The sequence below is a fragment of the Rhineura floridana genome, chromosome 7, assembly GCF_030035675.1.
Source record: "Rhineura floridana isolate rRhiFlo1 chromosome 7, rRhiFlo1.hap2, whole genome shotgun sequence".
NCBI lineage: Eukaryota > Metazoa > Chordata > Lepidosauria > Squamata > Rhineuridae > Rhineura > Rhineura floridana.
In genome coordinates, this window is record NC_084486.1 from 58,627,583 (window position 1) to 58,644,499 (window position 16,917).

Here is a 16,917-nt window from a genome sequence, read left to right on the forward strand (position 1 = left end):
GTTTTTTGCTTACATATGAGTTCTGGTAAAGTGAATAATGTCTGCTAGACTAGGGTATCCAAAAACCTAGCAATGTTCAAAATTCTAAATCAGGCTGCTAAAAATATCTCAAACAGGATCCAAATAGATTGGCAGCATTTTCTGCAGTTTCTAAGCACTGGCATACCTTGCAGTCATACTCATAAGTCTCCATTATATATGGAATTAAGGTTACCATGACTTATAGGAAGGCATATAAACCAGAAGCTGCAACAAACAAAACTTGCTCATGGAAATGCACAGGTAGTTTTCCCACTGTGATGGCAGAGCAGGATTTCAGTCATGTGAGACATGATGCAATTATATATTGTTTGATAAATGAAATAGGATATCTTTAAAAAAAATCATCCACAATAATTAAAAATTTAACAGTCTGACTTGAAAAACACGAGGCTTTTGGTGGCTGTAGGGGGACCTCAGCACTAGCAGAGGCCCCCTGCTGGTGGAGCCTCAGTAGAGGGAAACCTCTGCTGCATCCTAACCCCCTCCAGCATTGTGAATTGGAGGTTAGGATTGCTCTGTTAAAAACGGGTCTAGAAGAGTTGAAGTCATGCGAGAAGCAGCTCTCCACGGATATTTGACAATAGGATTCAGTTTCACAATGAAAAACTGAGGGTGGTGGGTGGGTCAGGGAGCTCAACATTGACAAAACATACATGATGACATGTAGAAGGTGTTACTCAAAAGAACATTAGTACTTACACTTTTTGGATTGCTTCAAGGCAGGACATGCATGAACAATTGATACAGAAAAACACCAGGGTGGTTTTTACATGGTTTTGCAGAGACATAGGAGAGGATTGAGGAGCAAAACGTCAGTAGCCCAAATATCTAAAAATATATCTATTTGTCCAGTTTTTATGTTCCACTGTAAAATATGTTCTACTGTATCTATTAAGGATACAGTATTGACTACATAGCTTAGATAAGGAGCGTGTGCCTTTGAATGAAACAAGAGAGCACTCCACTCTATCAGGAGCTGTGATTAAAGCAAACTAGGACATGATCTAAACATAAAGCAAAGTGAGGAAGGAGAAAGGACTCTGCCATTTCAAACTACGCATGGAAACACCTGTTTTGAACGCTTCACTAAGTAAAAACACCCTACAAGTAAAAACTATTAGGAAGAAAAGTTCCAGCACAGTTTGTTTCTTGTTGTGCTAGTTTTCTCTTCATAAGGGAGTTTTGTGCATAGGGAACTATTAGAAAATGTGATCACCTATTTGCAGTCTGAAGTGGAACAATGCAGCAGAGGCAGACATGTAACTTGGCCCTCCTCACACTGCTGGACTCCTTGAGAACTTACTTCAGAGGAAATATATTTTAGAGTGTTAATGTGAACATAACATTATTTCTCTGTCTGAAATCTCTAACGTGGGAAAATATGATGTGTCCCCTCCTCCACCCCACCAATCACAAAAATGCACTTTGTCCCAACTAGGCTACTTGCTCTCGCCCCTACAGTCTAGACCAACTCTTCCAACTTTATTCTGGTGCATGGGAAGACAAGGTCTATAATACCTGCCAGTCCAGTACTTCAAGTAGAACTAAATACGCTGCTCATGAAGATTAAATTTACTTTTGTATAATCCATTGGAACAACCAAGAATGATTGCTTTTATTCAGATTACTTAGAATAAGTGTATTCTGGATGAGAAGATAAATTGCCATTGCAAATTAATGTTACATGTATGATTGATGTTTAACTCTATTTTTTGTCAGAACGGTGTACTGAGTCAAACAGCCAGAGTTTTAAAAGTTCTAGGAAGTAATTTAAGTATGGAATTTTATGCCCTTTGCAATACTGATGTATTTAGTTTAAATGAGCAAATAGCAGAGGAATGATATTAAGAGATTTAAAGAAAAAAATACAGCCTGAAAATAAAAATGAAGCCTTGTTCTTGCATCAGAATTATTAGATCTTGGAATTTGCATATACAAATAATTCAGCAACATTCACTGGCATTATAAATACAGCAAGATCAAATTATAAATGTAATAAAAGAAAATATCACTGTATCATACATACATACATTATAAAGATCTTGACATAAATACAGTTTTGCATATGCAGAAAAGATTCCATAGAAACATTTAAAACGATCCTGCCAAATGAAACCATTTTAAAATGCTGGAAACAAAGGCGTTCAGATTCTTTTAAAAACCAATTAATAAAAGTCCTTTTGAAAACACTTATCAATACAGTAGGCATTCTTCTTTTGGGCCTGATTAATCCAAGCCATTAAGTATATACGTATTACAAGATTTCAAAATTTGCTGGCATCAAGAAGTGCTTTCCACATTGAGTTGTCTGCCAAGGAACCAAGGTGCATTGCAGAGGATTGTGGAGTGTCTTTTGTAGCACTGTAAAATATGTATAGTGAGACTAGCTGGCCCCTATACAGAGCAAGTATGTGCCACAGTCCTGGTGCTGTTTCCAGGATTCTGTAGACCGTATGCAAGGGCAGCAGTAAACACACAGACACATGCAGATACACACACAGCAGATACAAGAAAAAGAGACACAAGTCTTGCACTGAAAACGAGAGTTCAGACTATATAGGGACAGGGACATACTGCTGGCCCTCCCCCCAGTAACACCCTGTGTGCCACTCCCAACCTTGTGAGCACAAAGATCTGCAGGGACAGAGTATCTCTGTAGATATATGTGCTCAAACCTTGAGAGGAGGTGATGGGGACAGCACATGTGGGGATGCTGGAGGCAGGGATGGTGCATGCACTCCTGCAGTTTCAGTCTCATGCATTCTTCTGAATATCTGAGCAGGCCTTCCTCCGATATCTTGTTTTGCTCCTAAGTTCCATACAGAAGGCTGGCTGGCTAGATGGGGTGCATGGATAGGCTGGCTCTAAAACAGCAAAGGAGTTGAGGGAGATCAGAGCCTGATCTGCCTGCTGTATTGTTTACTACTGGAAACATCAAGAGATCTCAGTGAGCAGGGCAGACTCTGAGCTTAGGCTTTCTCAATCTCTACAACAGTGCCAAGAGTTAATCCTGAATGTTGTAGCTGATTATGGACCTCACAAAACCTGTGATAAAGGGGATTCAGGGAAGCGAGCCAGCCAGTCTAGAAAGGAAGCACCCAGCTGCTGACTGGTCAAACAGCTAATAGCCAGGCTATGACCAGAGCCTTCCTCTCCCAACAAAACTGCATCCATGTGCATACGTATTTGCATGCATGTGTGCACCCAAGAAACATTTTTGCAAATACAAGGCATTAGAGGGACCCCTGCCCGACTTTGCCAATCTGATGCCAGGCCTGCAACCAACATTCTCCTGCACATCCAATATTCCCCTGTGCCTATACACTGCAGGAAAATATCAGTAAAGAAGAGAAGATATCTTTTGGTCAGCTTAGTCACAGTTCTTAATCTTTTCATTAGCCCTATTATGGCATTAAAAGGCGCATGTGACAATAGGAGAGCTGACAAGAACTTGCTGGCCCTGCTCCCTCCATGCACTGGAGGACACAGGCCTGGAATGAGGAGCCTGCTGTGTTAGTGTTAGCTCTCCACATGATTTAGGCCCCTGATCATGCATAAAGATCACAAAAGGATCTACATGACTAAAGAAGGCTTTCTGATGCAGAGGGGGAGGGAACAGGAACATGATGAATGGGTGTGAGGTGAGTTGACATCCCCCTGCTCTCCCCTCACAAAATTCTAATCACGTGGGGGTGTTAAGGTGCTAATAGGGCTATTGTTGAATCCCTGATAAATTGATAAAAAAACCAGGGGTTTCTAGAAACACACTTTGAAATAAATATTACTACTTGGGCACTGTTTCCAAGTTAAGCATGTACTTAAGAGCTTTGGCAATCAGTGTCCACTGTCACGCAAGACAATAAACTGAGTCACATAGTGACTAGTAATGCAGATCAGAACATATAAATTTCTAATCGCTATTTGGCATTTATTAATGCAATCTCATGCAATGTAAAAAATTTAAGTGTGAAAACCCTTAAACATGTTTGTTACACCATTGTACAAAGTATCGCAGTCTTGTTTGAACACCTAAAGTGAAAAACACTTCCTAAGATTGCAATTCACAAACCTCATAAAATGGATTAGTTGTGATATAAACTGATTTGGCTGGATTTTTGTTCTCACATGTGGCAAGTCTTGCTACATGTAGCAGAACTAGTAGAAGAGTGATATTATCTAATAATTGCTTACTTCTACCAGGGCAGTATTTTTCTCTACATCTGGAAATATGTTTTTGCTTGGGTAATTTTAAAATGATCAAGTGCAATGCTTTCTCTTAAGTAAGTCTTACAGTCATAGCTATGGTTGCTTATTAGACATCAAGGAGGCTACTGGACCTGATACTAAAGGAAGCAAGGAATTCTAGTGCCATGGGTCAGATGCTGAAGCATCAGTGTGCGTAAGCAGCAGTGAGCTATGGTACTCTGGATTTACTGACAGTTTAGGAAGTGAGAGATAAGATTAGAAGAGGGAGACTAAGGCTGCAATCCAATACACAGTTACCTGGAAGTAAGGCCCATTGAACCTAATGGAGCTTATTTTTGAGTAGACATGTATTGGATTGCAGCCTGAATTGGTGACTGAAAAGACCATTTTGTGTTAGGTAAAGATGCTTATTCAGCTTGGTAAGTGTGAAGGGGCCATTAGACATGAAGCCAAGAAAATTGAGGGGAACATATTCACTAAAGACACCAAAATGCCTAAAGCATTCCTAATTTTTGGAGTTCAAAAACTCAGTATCAGTTCATCCTTTTGCAGGACTAGAACATGTCTCTGTTGTAACAAAACAAGAGATATTGGGAATAATATGAATATTGTTCTGCCATGCCTACCTTTAAAAATAAATCAATAGCAATTTCTACAATTATGTATTAGAAAGCTTCCAACGTTCATAAGGCTGCTAGAAGCTACTTCCAAAGTAGCTTGTGGAAACTGTTGCTTAAAAAGTCCTATCTTCATCTTTTAGTGGGTTCACAGGTTTGGGTCCACTGCATATTGGACTGTTCATTCCTCATAGGCATTTTGGATTTCAAAACTTACTATGATAGAAAGCTCCTTTTACATTTAACTCAATCAAATTAAGGTGTTTGGTTTTTGGGGTTAGAGAGCTTAACATCAATCACATTTTACAATAAATTCTATTAAGTGCATAACAACTGTACATATATTTACAGATTTACAGAAGTGCATTACTAGGAAGACACAAGCAATAAATGGCAGTACTTTAAAAACAGTGTGCTTATAAACTTTAACCTGAACTATTTTCAATTAAAAGTCAACAAGTAAAAGATTGATACAGACACCTTGTACTCCTCTGCATCTACCTTTTCTTCCAGACACTGTATTAAAATGATCATAGAATAAAATAGTGCAGGAGCTGAAGGTTAGTGACCAGGTTACAGTCTACATAGCTGTCAATAAGGCTCTTTTTTGTATTCAGAAATCTGAGGAAGCCAGAACTGTTGCATATTAGATATTTATAGATAAATTATTCTTTTAGTACTTGTGCTCTTTTATGTATATCTTCTAAAAGATGGGGGGAAGTTATAAAATGTACTGTGTTTTGTCATTTGTCTCCCAAATTAGTTCTGTTCAGATGGCAATATTTTCATATATATATAATTCTCCCCCGTCCCTTGCTTGAACCAAGATGATTTTATCTTATTTAAATCTTTTTTTAAAAAAATGGTAAGATCTTTTGGGTTGTTTTTTGTTGAAAAGTTATTGTGCCTATTAAAATAAAACCTCTAGGATGCAACCCACTATGCAAGTCTGATCAAAATGAAATAGGTTTTGTGCTCTAACAGTCATGATTTGTTGCACACTAGCAGCCTAATCTCAAGTTCTGTGAGCACTACTACATATACATGAAGCTCCTGGTCAGCAAAGCCTTCTTCATTGACTTCTGTGGGGTCTGTTCTGTGTACTTATAATACACAGTAAGTTGGAAAATAAAGAAACTGCAGTTCATATAGGGGGCCTGTATGCACTTTGGTGTTAAACATTCATAGGGACATAGTCCAGGACATCATTAATTCCCCTTACGTACTACTGACATAAAGGGAACACAAGTATATTTATGTGTGTATTTGAATGAATGCTAACACCATGGTCTCAAGGACATTACTTGGAAGTAAATGTCTTTCACCTCAGTAAATGCTATTCTCATATATTAGTCCTGATTAGGTTAATGATTATGCTCCATTGATACCAATGGAACATATTTGCCACTACTAATTTTAAGTCCCATTGCTTTCAGTGGTACTCAGTCACAACCAACTTCAGCTACATTGTTTTAAATTGAAGATAATTTTTTCTTTATATATTTGTGACAGCAGGAACAAAACTTCTTACTTTTCAAAATACAAAATTAGTTTCAAAATATTGATAAATAGTGATAAATTCACTTATATTAAATATGTTACTTTATGTTACTACTTTAAAAATTACATTAGAATAAAATAAGATGCTCTTTTAAGACTATTTAACTGAATTTAACAAACTCAGTATTTGTATTTGCACTGTGACAGCTTGCAATTAAAATCTAGATAATCTTGTCATTAAAAAATTATTATACTTTTTATATAGCTAAAGTTCAAATCTCATACTGTTGCTTGTGGAGGATACATGTACCATTTTATATAATACACTAAAAGTGTTGTGCTTAACTGTGAGAATGCAAAAAATACCCAAAAAGCAAATAGGTATAACCTCGGTGTTGAAAGTTAATTTTTATACTTACAGATCTTTCTAGCACACCTCAAATAGTGTCTTTCACAATTCATATTAATATTAGTAGGTTTATACGTGGAGCAAGTGCTAATGAAAATAAAAACATCAAAACACTGCAACAAAAAACCAGAACGTTCTGTGCAAACATTATTGTCATGAATGCAGCTTGCACAAGCAGATGTATATGTTCTTGGGCAGCCCACCCTCATTTCAATGGGGTGTGCACAGAGTGTCCTAGTAGATTATGATCATTGTATGGAACTTAATCCAAGTAAACAAATATGTGTTGATAAGAATGTGAAGTTGGCTCTACTTTTACTTTTTTCCTTTGCTTTAAAAACATTAGGGGCTATTTTATAAGTCATATGTTAGTTAAAAATACAAAGCCATAATTTCACAGGTGTTTAGGCAAAATAAAGGTATGATCCAGCCAAAATTGAGCATTTTTAATGTCCCATTTATATGTTTTTAAAATATTTATTTTGCGCTCTTCCATGTGCAAGTCCCACTGGTCTCTCATCCAAGGGACTGATCAGATCCATGTATGCTGAGCTTCAGAATGCTGCAGGATTAGGTGCTCCCAGACCATTAACTGGAATCCACATCTCATCAAATTCAATGGGAAATATTAAGCATAAAGATGAATACCCTCCACTGAAACCAGTGGGTCTTAAATATGCCTAACATAGGCTGGATTGTGCCCTATATTTATAATGATGTATACTGTGATATATTGTACATGGCCATCTGTTATGCAAAACTTTTAAAATCACCTTGATCCAGGTTGGAGCATTAGAGACAGGCTTTGTATATTCCAGCTGGACAGGGACACCCACATAGAAAAGCGTTCTGTATATGCAGCTCCTCTCTTTTATGTGTCAGAGCTGCACATGTGGAGCCTTTCAAAATAATTATAATTTTACCAGTCAGCTGTTTTGGAGAGAAAGTGAGAGTTTGGAATCAAACAGCTGATTGGAAGGTTCTTAACGTTTTTGAGACTTTGGTGCATGCTCTTGTGGATCAGAGTGAAAGTCTTAGTAATTTATACATCTAAGGAAACATTCTGAGCAAAACTAACATGGTAATATGTACATTTAGAGTTTTTTAAAAAACAATAGAAATAAATTAACATGATTTACAAATATCTGTACAAATGATTAAATAAAAAATAAGGCAGGAATTTTCACTTAAAATTAGCATAATCAGAAAATATATCAATGAAATCTTGTACCACTTTGTAGCAGAATTCATACTGTTCCTGAAAAAACAAGAATATATTTACTCTGATGAAAATCTCTCTGAATTATAATTCCACTTAAGTTTAACTAACAATATAGCACCATCACATTTAAATTTCTAATCCAGTCACAACACTTTTGTTGCAGACGACAGCACAATTATTTTTCAAATATAACAAAACAACAGTTGGTTCACTGAAGAAGCAGAGTTTGAATGAGAGGTGGACAGTTCTAACACTTTTAGAAAACACCGAACCCAAAGGCACAATTTAAAATAATAATTCTATCAGCTGTCACTAGTAAATCAAGAAGTTTCCCATTTTTTTCATTTAAATAAGCTAGTATCCTGCCTTCTAGAAAAAAAAAACTTCAAAAGAAAGTTAAAACTACTAACTTCTGAAGCATGAAATCCAAATTCTGCTTTAGAATACATATAAAATCTAGAGGTTTTTTTTTTTAGTACTAGCAATAGTATTTTAAAAAACCAACAACTGTGAGAGGCAAGCACAGTGCAAATGGTAAGCTATGATGAATTTGCCCCTAATGTACTGGGAGGCCACCCTTAGTGCCATTCCTAGACTGCAAAGGGGGATAATAATATTTGGAGCTTGCCCTTGCTAATACCAATTCAGGGGCCTGACTGAATCCTCTCTAAGACACCCTATGGTACTGCCTAGAGCAGCCTTTCCCAACTAGTGGGCCACCAGATGTTGTTGGACCACAATTCCCATCTTTCCTGACCACTGGCAATGCTGGCTGAGGCTGATGGAAATTGTGGTCCAACAACATCTGGTGGCCCACTATTTGGGAAAGGCTGGCCTAGAGGCTAATTCAGCAGTTTCAAAAGTTGTTCTGGTATAACTCTGGAAGCAGGGTTAGCTCCCAGTATTGGGAGAACAGGATTGGGCACTGGCACTGCATGTGTTTGTAAAACACCTGAATTTTCTGTTGTGGTGCTTGACTCAAATATCAATAACCTATTATCCTTTTGACTATTATTTTTGTGGTTCAAATAACTTACCAGTGTTTGAACCATATGTGGTCTTTGCAATCGTAAACTCTTCACAGCTTGAAATACATCTAAAAGTCCCTCAGCTTTGACTCGTTCCAGAATATTGCTGAGTGCTATGAATGTACCTGTTCTTCCAGCTCCAGCACTACAAGACAAACATATTTCTTTGCTTTTAACAAAATCCATATACAATGCAGTAAAAATAAACCCTGAATTGATTCCCTTCCTTTGTTTTTCCCAAGGATTGGCAGAAGCAGAATTATGCAGAATTACTTAATTTAAACATTTTCATACAGGTAATGGAATTTAGTTTTATTGACTGTGGAGGATTTTTCTTTTTACAACTAAGACAAACTTTCTTGAAATGTAAACTCTGGGAAGATCTGCCAGGGATCACCTTGGATAGAACAGCTTTTGCTGTGACTGTCCCTTTAAGGCAGCTCCAGTCAACCCTTCTAGGAACCAAGACTGCTGCTACTCAGCCAGTAGAGGCAGAAGTAGGGCATGGCAGCCCTGCTACCACCAGGGCATAATGAAGACCTCTTGAGGTTCAGAAGCTTAAATAGCTCATATGAAACGATTGGATACAGGGCAGTTAGAAAGTGACTTCCTGTCTCTTGGCCCCACCAAAGGCCCTCCCATTTACAGGAAGCTCCGAGTGAAGGCCTCTACTGTTCCCCACCCCTCTTGGACAAGGATTTGGGAGCGCCTGGCCATCTGGGGTATCCTCAGGATTTTTTAAGCAGGGATAAGCAGCAGAGCCCCTGGACATTTCTGTACCCAAACCCTAATGCCTGGGAAAAAGGGTTCCTGTGATGCAGCAACTGAGAAGCTGTGATTGTACTGCCTCAGAAGAGCATGTGGAGGTAGGAGTCTGATCCTGTACTTAATGCTACACCTCAATAAATCATGAGTAGCTGCTGCACTTGGCAGCTTGTTGGATCCTCATTTGGGGACTGATTTTGAGTTTATTCTCCAGTGGTGCCCATAGACGCTGAAGGATTTGAGGTTCTACTTCCATAGTTTGGCATCACATATTGGCCTTATCTATTTTTTTCAACCAGCCAAGTTTACAATCACGTTATGTGCCTAAATATTTACAGCATGCTATTTCTAAACAAACAACATATAGACTAGTTTGGCAATATGTCTGAATTGTTCTAGCTAACAAGTATATCATCAAGAGAAATCATATTGTATCGAGAGTATGTGGAATCTAGCAATTTCTCTCTTTGATGACCTATCTGAGCCTATTTTGGGTCTGAAACTGCTTTATGTGCTAGAAAGTAGGAGCAGTTTTGTGTAAGAATGAAGTATGCCACAGAATGCCATAAGAGAGAAGTGGGGGCTACTGGGCAGTGCCAGACATCCAGCTGGTCGCACTGTCTTGGTGGCTTTCTGATGTGGTCAAGCTTGGGAAAGAGGTGACTCATATGGCCAGCTGCCTATCCTGAGGATGGAACGTGTACAGGTGGTCAGCTGGGAGATGTGTGACTCATCTTGTTATTGAGCTATATAAGGGCAGCAGGACACAGACAGGAAAGGAAGACTCCAACATTATTCCATCAACTGATGGATTAAAAACTGGGCAGGAAGAAGTGTGTGTACTTAACATCTGCTAAAGCTAAGAACTAGGGAAGAGAGTCTCACCTGTAGCTGAGCTCAGGTTGTATTGTATGTCTGTTCTGAAGTCATGTTTATGTATTGTGTAATTGTTTTGCTTATTATGCTAAGTAACTAATAAATCCACCTACTTAGCACAGCTTGTGTTAAACTTAATTGCTTATTTGAATTCATCATAAAAGAACATCTCCCCCCAGCAAATGCAAGGGGGTGACAGAACACAAGACTGATAAAACAGGGTTTCAAAATTATGAACACAGTGTTTCTAGAAAAATGTCTGGATTCAGCTGGATCCAGAACTGGTCCATCCTCTGCAGATCATTTTGACAGACACTTGGTGCTTAGATTGGAAGTAACAGATCTCCATACCTGACATCATATGTCAGGTGATTGATAGGTGAGTGTGGTTTGCCCAAAATGGCCTTGTGGGCGAAATCCAGAGGCCAGGCAAACCTAACTAATTGTTTGTATTACCAAAACCTGGCTAAGTGACCAGAGCAGAGTGGGACTTTCCCAGCTCTGCCCACCAGGTTTTGTGGTATTCCAGCAGCCTAGATCCAGGGGGCAGGAGGTGGAGTCGCAATTCTCTGCAGGGAATCCATCTCCCCTGTCAGGTACCCTGTTCCTAACACCTCTGGTTTTGAGAGTGTGTGCCTGGCGTTGGGTCCAGGACACAGAGTGGGGACTCTGTTGGTGTACCGGCCACCCCACTGCCCAACAGCTTCACTCCCTGTGCTGGTGGAGCTGGTCTCGGTGTTGGTGATGAGATTTCCCAGGCTGATTGTTCTGGGTGATTTCAACATGCATGCTGAGGTCAGACTCATAGGTCCAGCCCAGGACTTCATGGCTGCGATGACAACTATGGGGCTGTCTCTAATATCATCTGGACCAACGCACGTGGCAGGGCACACGCTTGATCTTGTGTTTTGTTTGGGACAGGAAGATGGTGATCTGAGGGTGGAGGGGTTTTTAATGACTCCATTGTCATGGACAGATCACCACCTGATCAGGTTTAGACTTTGTGCCCCTGGTATCCTCTGCAGGGGTGAAGGGCAAATTAAGATGGTCTGCCCCCGTAGACTTATGGATCCTGATGGTTTCCTGAATGCTCTGGGGGATGTTCCCCGCATGGCTGGTGATACTGCCGAAGCCCTGGTCAATCTCTGGAATATGGAGATATCCCGGGCAGTGGACACTACTGCCCCAAAGCGCCCTCTCCCACCAGGAAAGGCCCGTAATTCACCTTGGTTTACTCAAACCTTGGGCCTGTATATGGCATTTATTGATCTGACTAACTGGAGCACAGCGCAGGGAGCATATTACCCCTGTGCTTTACCGACTCCACTGCTCCCAATTTGTTTCTGGGCCCAATTCAAAGTGCTGGTTTTGACCTTTAAAGCCCTAAACGGTCTTGGACCAGTGTACCTGAAGGACTGCTTGCGCCCATATGCTCCTGCTCTGGATTTAAGATCATCTGCCTCTGGTCTCCTCTGCGTGCCTGTAATTAAAGATGTCAGACTGACAGCCATACAAGAGAGCGCCTTTTCAGTTGTGGCTCGTAGGCTTTGGAATTCACTGCCTCCAGAAGCCCGTTCTGCTCCCTCCCTGATGGTTTTCCGGAAACTCTTATTCTAGAGAGCCTTTGAGAGGGTCTGATGGGTGAGTCTGACACTGTTTCTATGTTTTCTATTTTTAATTTTTCTTTTTTAATTTTTATCTGGTGGTTTTTACTATTGTTTCTCCATTTATGTACTCATATATATACATGTAGGTTTCTCTGTTTAAGAACATAAGAACATAAGAAGAGCCTGCTGGATCAGGCCAGTGGCCCATCTAGTCCAGCATCCTGTTCTCACAGTGGCCAACCAGGTGCCTGGGGGAAGCCCGCAAGCAGGACCCGAGTGCAAGAACACTCTCCCCTCCTGACGCTTCCGGCAACTGGTTTTCAGAAGCATGCTGCCTCTGACTAGGGTGGCAGAGCACAGCCATCATGGCTAGTAGCCATTGATAGCCCTGTCCTCCATGAATTTGTCTAATCTTCTTTTAAAGCCATTCAAGCTGGTGGCCATTACTGCATCTTGTGGGAGCAAATTCCATAGTTTAACTATGCGCTGAGTAAAGAAGTACTTCCTTTTGTCTGTCCTGAATCTTCCAACATTCAGCTTCTTTGAATGTCCACGAGTTCTAGTATTATGAGAGAGGGAGAAGAACCTTTCTCTATCCACCCTCTCAATGCCATGCATAATTTTATACACTTCTATCATGTCTCCTCTGACCCGCCTTTTCTCTAAACTAAAAAGCCCCAAATGCTGCAACCTTTCCTCGTAAGGGAGTCGCTCCATCCCCTTGATCATTCTGGTTGCCCTCTTCTGAACCTTTTCCAACTCTATAATATCCTTTTTGAGATGAGGCGACCAGAACTGCACACAGTATTCCAAATGCGGCCGCACCATAGATTTATATGCTTATTGTATTTTATGTATTTTAAATAATTGTATTTTATGTATTTTAACTTACTGTTTTATCTTGTGTTTTTATTCTGTATAATTTTATTATGTATGTGTGTGATTTTATTGTAAGCCGCCCTGAGTGTCCCACTGTGGGGTAGAAAGGTGGGATACAAATATTTTAAATAAATAAATAAATAAGCCCATGGCCCAGAGGTTCCCCATCATTGATTTATTACCTCCAGGTAATAAAAATCACAGCCTTACTAACAAATGCCCTGTTTCTATTATCAGAATATTTGGCCAAAGTTGTCCATTCTATGTTAATCTTCAGATTAGACTAAAGTAAATTGTTCAGAATGCAGCCACTATGTTGCTGACTGGGACTGGGCATTGCAATCATATCATGCTGGTACTCTGTCAACAGGAATAGCACCTGATCTATTTCATTGTGCTGGTTTAGGAATTTAAAGCCCTTCCTAACTTGTGACCAGGATACCTGAAGGATTGCATGTCCCCATATGCACCTGTTTATATACTTAAGAACCTCATCAGGAGCCCTTCTCTAGGTTCTGCTGCCATTCAAGGTATGGGGTAGGTTCCAGGCAAAGGGCCTTCTTAGTGGTGGTGCCCCAATTGTAGAATGCTCTCTCCAAGGAGACTTACCTGGTGCCTGCCCTGATGTCATTTGGTATAAGACATAGACCTCTAAAGTTTTCACACCTTTTAGTCAAGCTGTTTTATCTTGGATGGGTTTGTTTTTATAATTGTGCTATTGTCTTTTCTGTTATTAGCTTATTTTTGTATATCTTTTATTTGTATGTTTTAAATGTATTTTATTGTGTTTTTAAATTTTCTAAACTGTCATGAAAATATTAGTGGACAGGATAGAAATCTCAAATAGAAAGGAGCACAGGACAAAATAAAATACAAAACTATTTACCTGCAGTGCACTGTAATGGGATGGTTTCCTGTCTGCTGTTGCTGTTTTTGCACAGCTGCAATGAGGTCAATCATTCCTTTTCCTTCAGCAGGAATTCCAATTTCAGGCCATCCATGAAAATGAAACTGTCGGACAACTCTGCCAAGCTTCTCCTGATCATTCAAAAGGAAGAAAACCTCATATTTAATGCAGTTGCAAGAATGGAATAAAATACTAGAGGTCAACCATGTTTCTACAGAGCCAATTCCATGTATAGTCAACATAAACGTATATAATGTGATGTATATAAGGCAAGGTTATTTTAATAAGGCATGTAAATTGAGCTTAAATTATGCGTAAGTTGTCTTCAAGCAATCCTGAAGTTCAGAAAACTACAGTGAACAGAAACATATTTTACAAATTATCCATAATACCTGATTATGTGTAATCAGAAAGTCCCTTATGCTTATGGCATCAGCAAGTGAGTCACTCCTTATCTCAATGGTAATCTCTCCATAAGTAACAGAACCCTCCGATGGCCAATACTGAAAACATTTTTCCTGTAACATGGGGGGGAGGGGCGAGAAAGGAATAAATGCTGCCTTCAGAACTTCTTTGTTATCTATTCATGCAGCTACAGCAATGGTTCATCAAAACCATTAAAAATAACTAGTTTCAGTCTTATTCTTACCCCCAAAATTGCACATCATTTATCATACAGAATAACCACTTAAGCCAACTGTATCAGTGTAGTGAGAAGAAGAAGAAAAATCCAGGAAGCTCTACATGTTGTGTTCTATTTGATGTCTATTTTCTATGTATAATTGATGTTATATGACCATATGCTTGATATTCAAGACTTGTGTATTTTGAAATGGAAATAAAAAACTAATAGTATTACTAAAAGTAATAGTCATATAAAAATATTTTATGTATCATATAATAATTTGGGTTGATTTTGTGACGTCTAGCAGTGACTTTAGCAATGCTTGAAATGGATATCACTGTAAAACCCATTCTATCCCCTCTTTAAGTTAACAAATAGTTTGATGCTTCACTGAATATACAGACCTTGCCATCATGCAGTTGCTGACACTGAGTGCAGTCTAGAGAAAGCTAAGTAAGCACTATTAAGCTCCACTGACATCTGAGCACTCAATTCAGCACACTTAATTCCCACTGATTTCCTGAGACTAGATTATGTGTAACTCCCTGGACTGTGATAACTTTCTGGATTTTCAGTACTGAGGATGTTTAAACCCTGGCAAACCCCATGCATATCTTGATGTTGGACACGGCACCTGCATTTGCACATAAAACTAAACCATAGTTTAATGCAGGAGCAGCTCACCAGGTGGGGCAAAGCAAAGCTTCAGCAATAACATCTTGGCAGCTGAGTTCAGGTTTGCTTTCAAAGAATCTCAGCATTACATATGAACCAGAGATCCTGATTTACAACAGAAATGTTTAGTTTGTTGTCATTATAAAGCTGGATTGTTTAGTTAAACATTGCTTGTTGCAAACCAGCATCTCTGGTTTGGCAATAATGCTGAGACTTTTGAAAGCTAAACCTAATTCAGCAAACGTCCTCCCAGGATTTGTAGAGGGTTCACTTGGGTTTGTAGAGGGTCATCTATATATATAGCACTAAACCAGGGTGAGGAATCTTTATCCCTCCAGATGCTGCTGAACTATACCTGCCATCAACCTCAGCATGCATGGGAAGGTATGGGAGTTGTAGTTTAGCAACATCTGGAGGGCCTAAGGTTTGTCACACCTACACCAAGCCACAGCTTAGTGTTTTGTGTGAACTGACGTTGTGCAGCTCAAGAGTCATGCTACTGCAACCACCATGACTTCTTAGTCAGAAGGTTTTGAAAATCCTCCTGGCCAAGAGCAAAGCAATAAAAAAATAACAAAGAGGAAAAAAGAAGAGCAAAGCAGTATCACCAGCAGCCACATAGTCTCCAGGCTTCAGAGCACTCTGCTCCCAAATACTCCAGGGATTTACTAAGGTATATCAAAGCATTCTTGTGAATCATTCTATGGATCACTTTGTTAGTGGGCTGGAATGTATTAAAGAATTTTTTTGCATCCTCATCCTACTTTATGCTATTAATATAAAAAAAAATTAAAAATAGAAAATTGCCATACTTGCTCCCTTTCCAGAACTTCCGTAAGCATAACAATTGTGTGGCATTTCCACTCCCACACCATTCGCCAGAAGTCTTCCACAGTATGAGGAAGAGGTCCTTGAGCTGCAATGAAGTAATCCTTTTGGCGATAGCCCTTCACACACACACAAACATAACAGTTATTTGATAACTTGGCAATTTCAATATTTAAATTCTGGCACATCTAAAAGTAATTCTAAGCTAACTAGAAATATCAGAGCAAACAATTATTTTCAGAAATCTCCTGTCAATGCCATTAAACTAAGTTTCAGAACAAACCACATATCTGGGAAAATGTTGTTAGTCCCTTGGGCTAAACTGATTTAGTCGAGGAGTTCACTGAGACATGTTAATTGTATCAGATAGGAGGTAAATAGCTCCTGGAGCTAAATTCTGGAACAATTTCTTCTGCCAGGCTTTCACCTAGTTATTAAATAATGAACCCTCTTACTTGCAATGGGAGAGTACGGGAAGCAAGTTCAGGATAGACAATTAAATAGGGAATGAAAATAGTTATTATTATTACAGCCGCTACATTTATATTCCACCTTTCTTCCAAGGAGCTCAAAGTGGCACATACAGTTCTCCCGTTCTCCATTTTATCCTCAAAACAACCCTGGGAAGTAGGTTAGGCTGAGAGACAGTGACTGGCCTAAGGTCACCCAGTAACCTTTATGGCTGGGTGGAGATTTGAATCCTAGTTTCCTAGCCAGGTTCAAATCCAGCA

The 16,917-nt window shown here is 39.4% G+C and overlaps 1 protein-coding gene across 11 annotated transcripts in view; it reads right to left on the minus strand.

Annotated features, from left to right (window-relative positions):
* Nucleotides 1-1,867: 1,867 nt before the first annotated feature.
* PTPRE (protein tyrosine phosphatase receptor type E) overlaps nt 1,868-16,917 on the minus strand; it is a 216,312-nt gene continuing 201,262 nt past the window's right edge. For 7 of the 11 annotated variants that reach the window (XM_061635663.1, XM_061635666.1, XM_061635670.1 and 4 more), the window contains 5 exons: nt 16,171-16,305; nt 14,451-14,576; nt 14,038-14,189; nt 9,034-9,169; nt 1,869-8,032 (listed from right to left, as the gene is read on the minus strand). In XM_061635663.1, the coding sequence (XP_061491647.1) occupies nt 7,958-8,032; nt 9,034-9,169; nt 14,038-14,189; nt 14,451-14,576; nt 16,171-16,305 (624 nt within the window). In that variant the 3' untranslated portion in view covers nt 1,869-7,957. Of the gene's footprint in view, nt 8,033-9,033; nt 9,170-12,072; nt 12,146-14,037; nt 14,190-14,450; nt 14,577-16,170; nt 16,306-16,917 lie in introns of those variants that run through there. The other 4 variants (XM_061635662.1, XM_061635661.1, XM_061635671.1 and 1 more) reach the window with 2 other exon arrangements.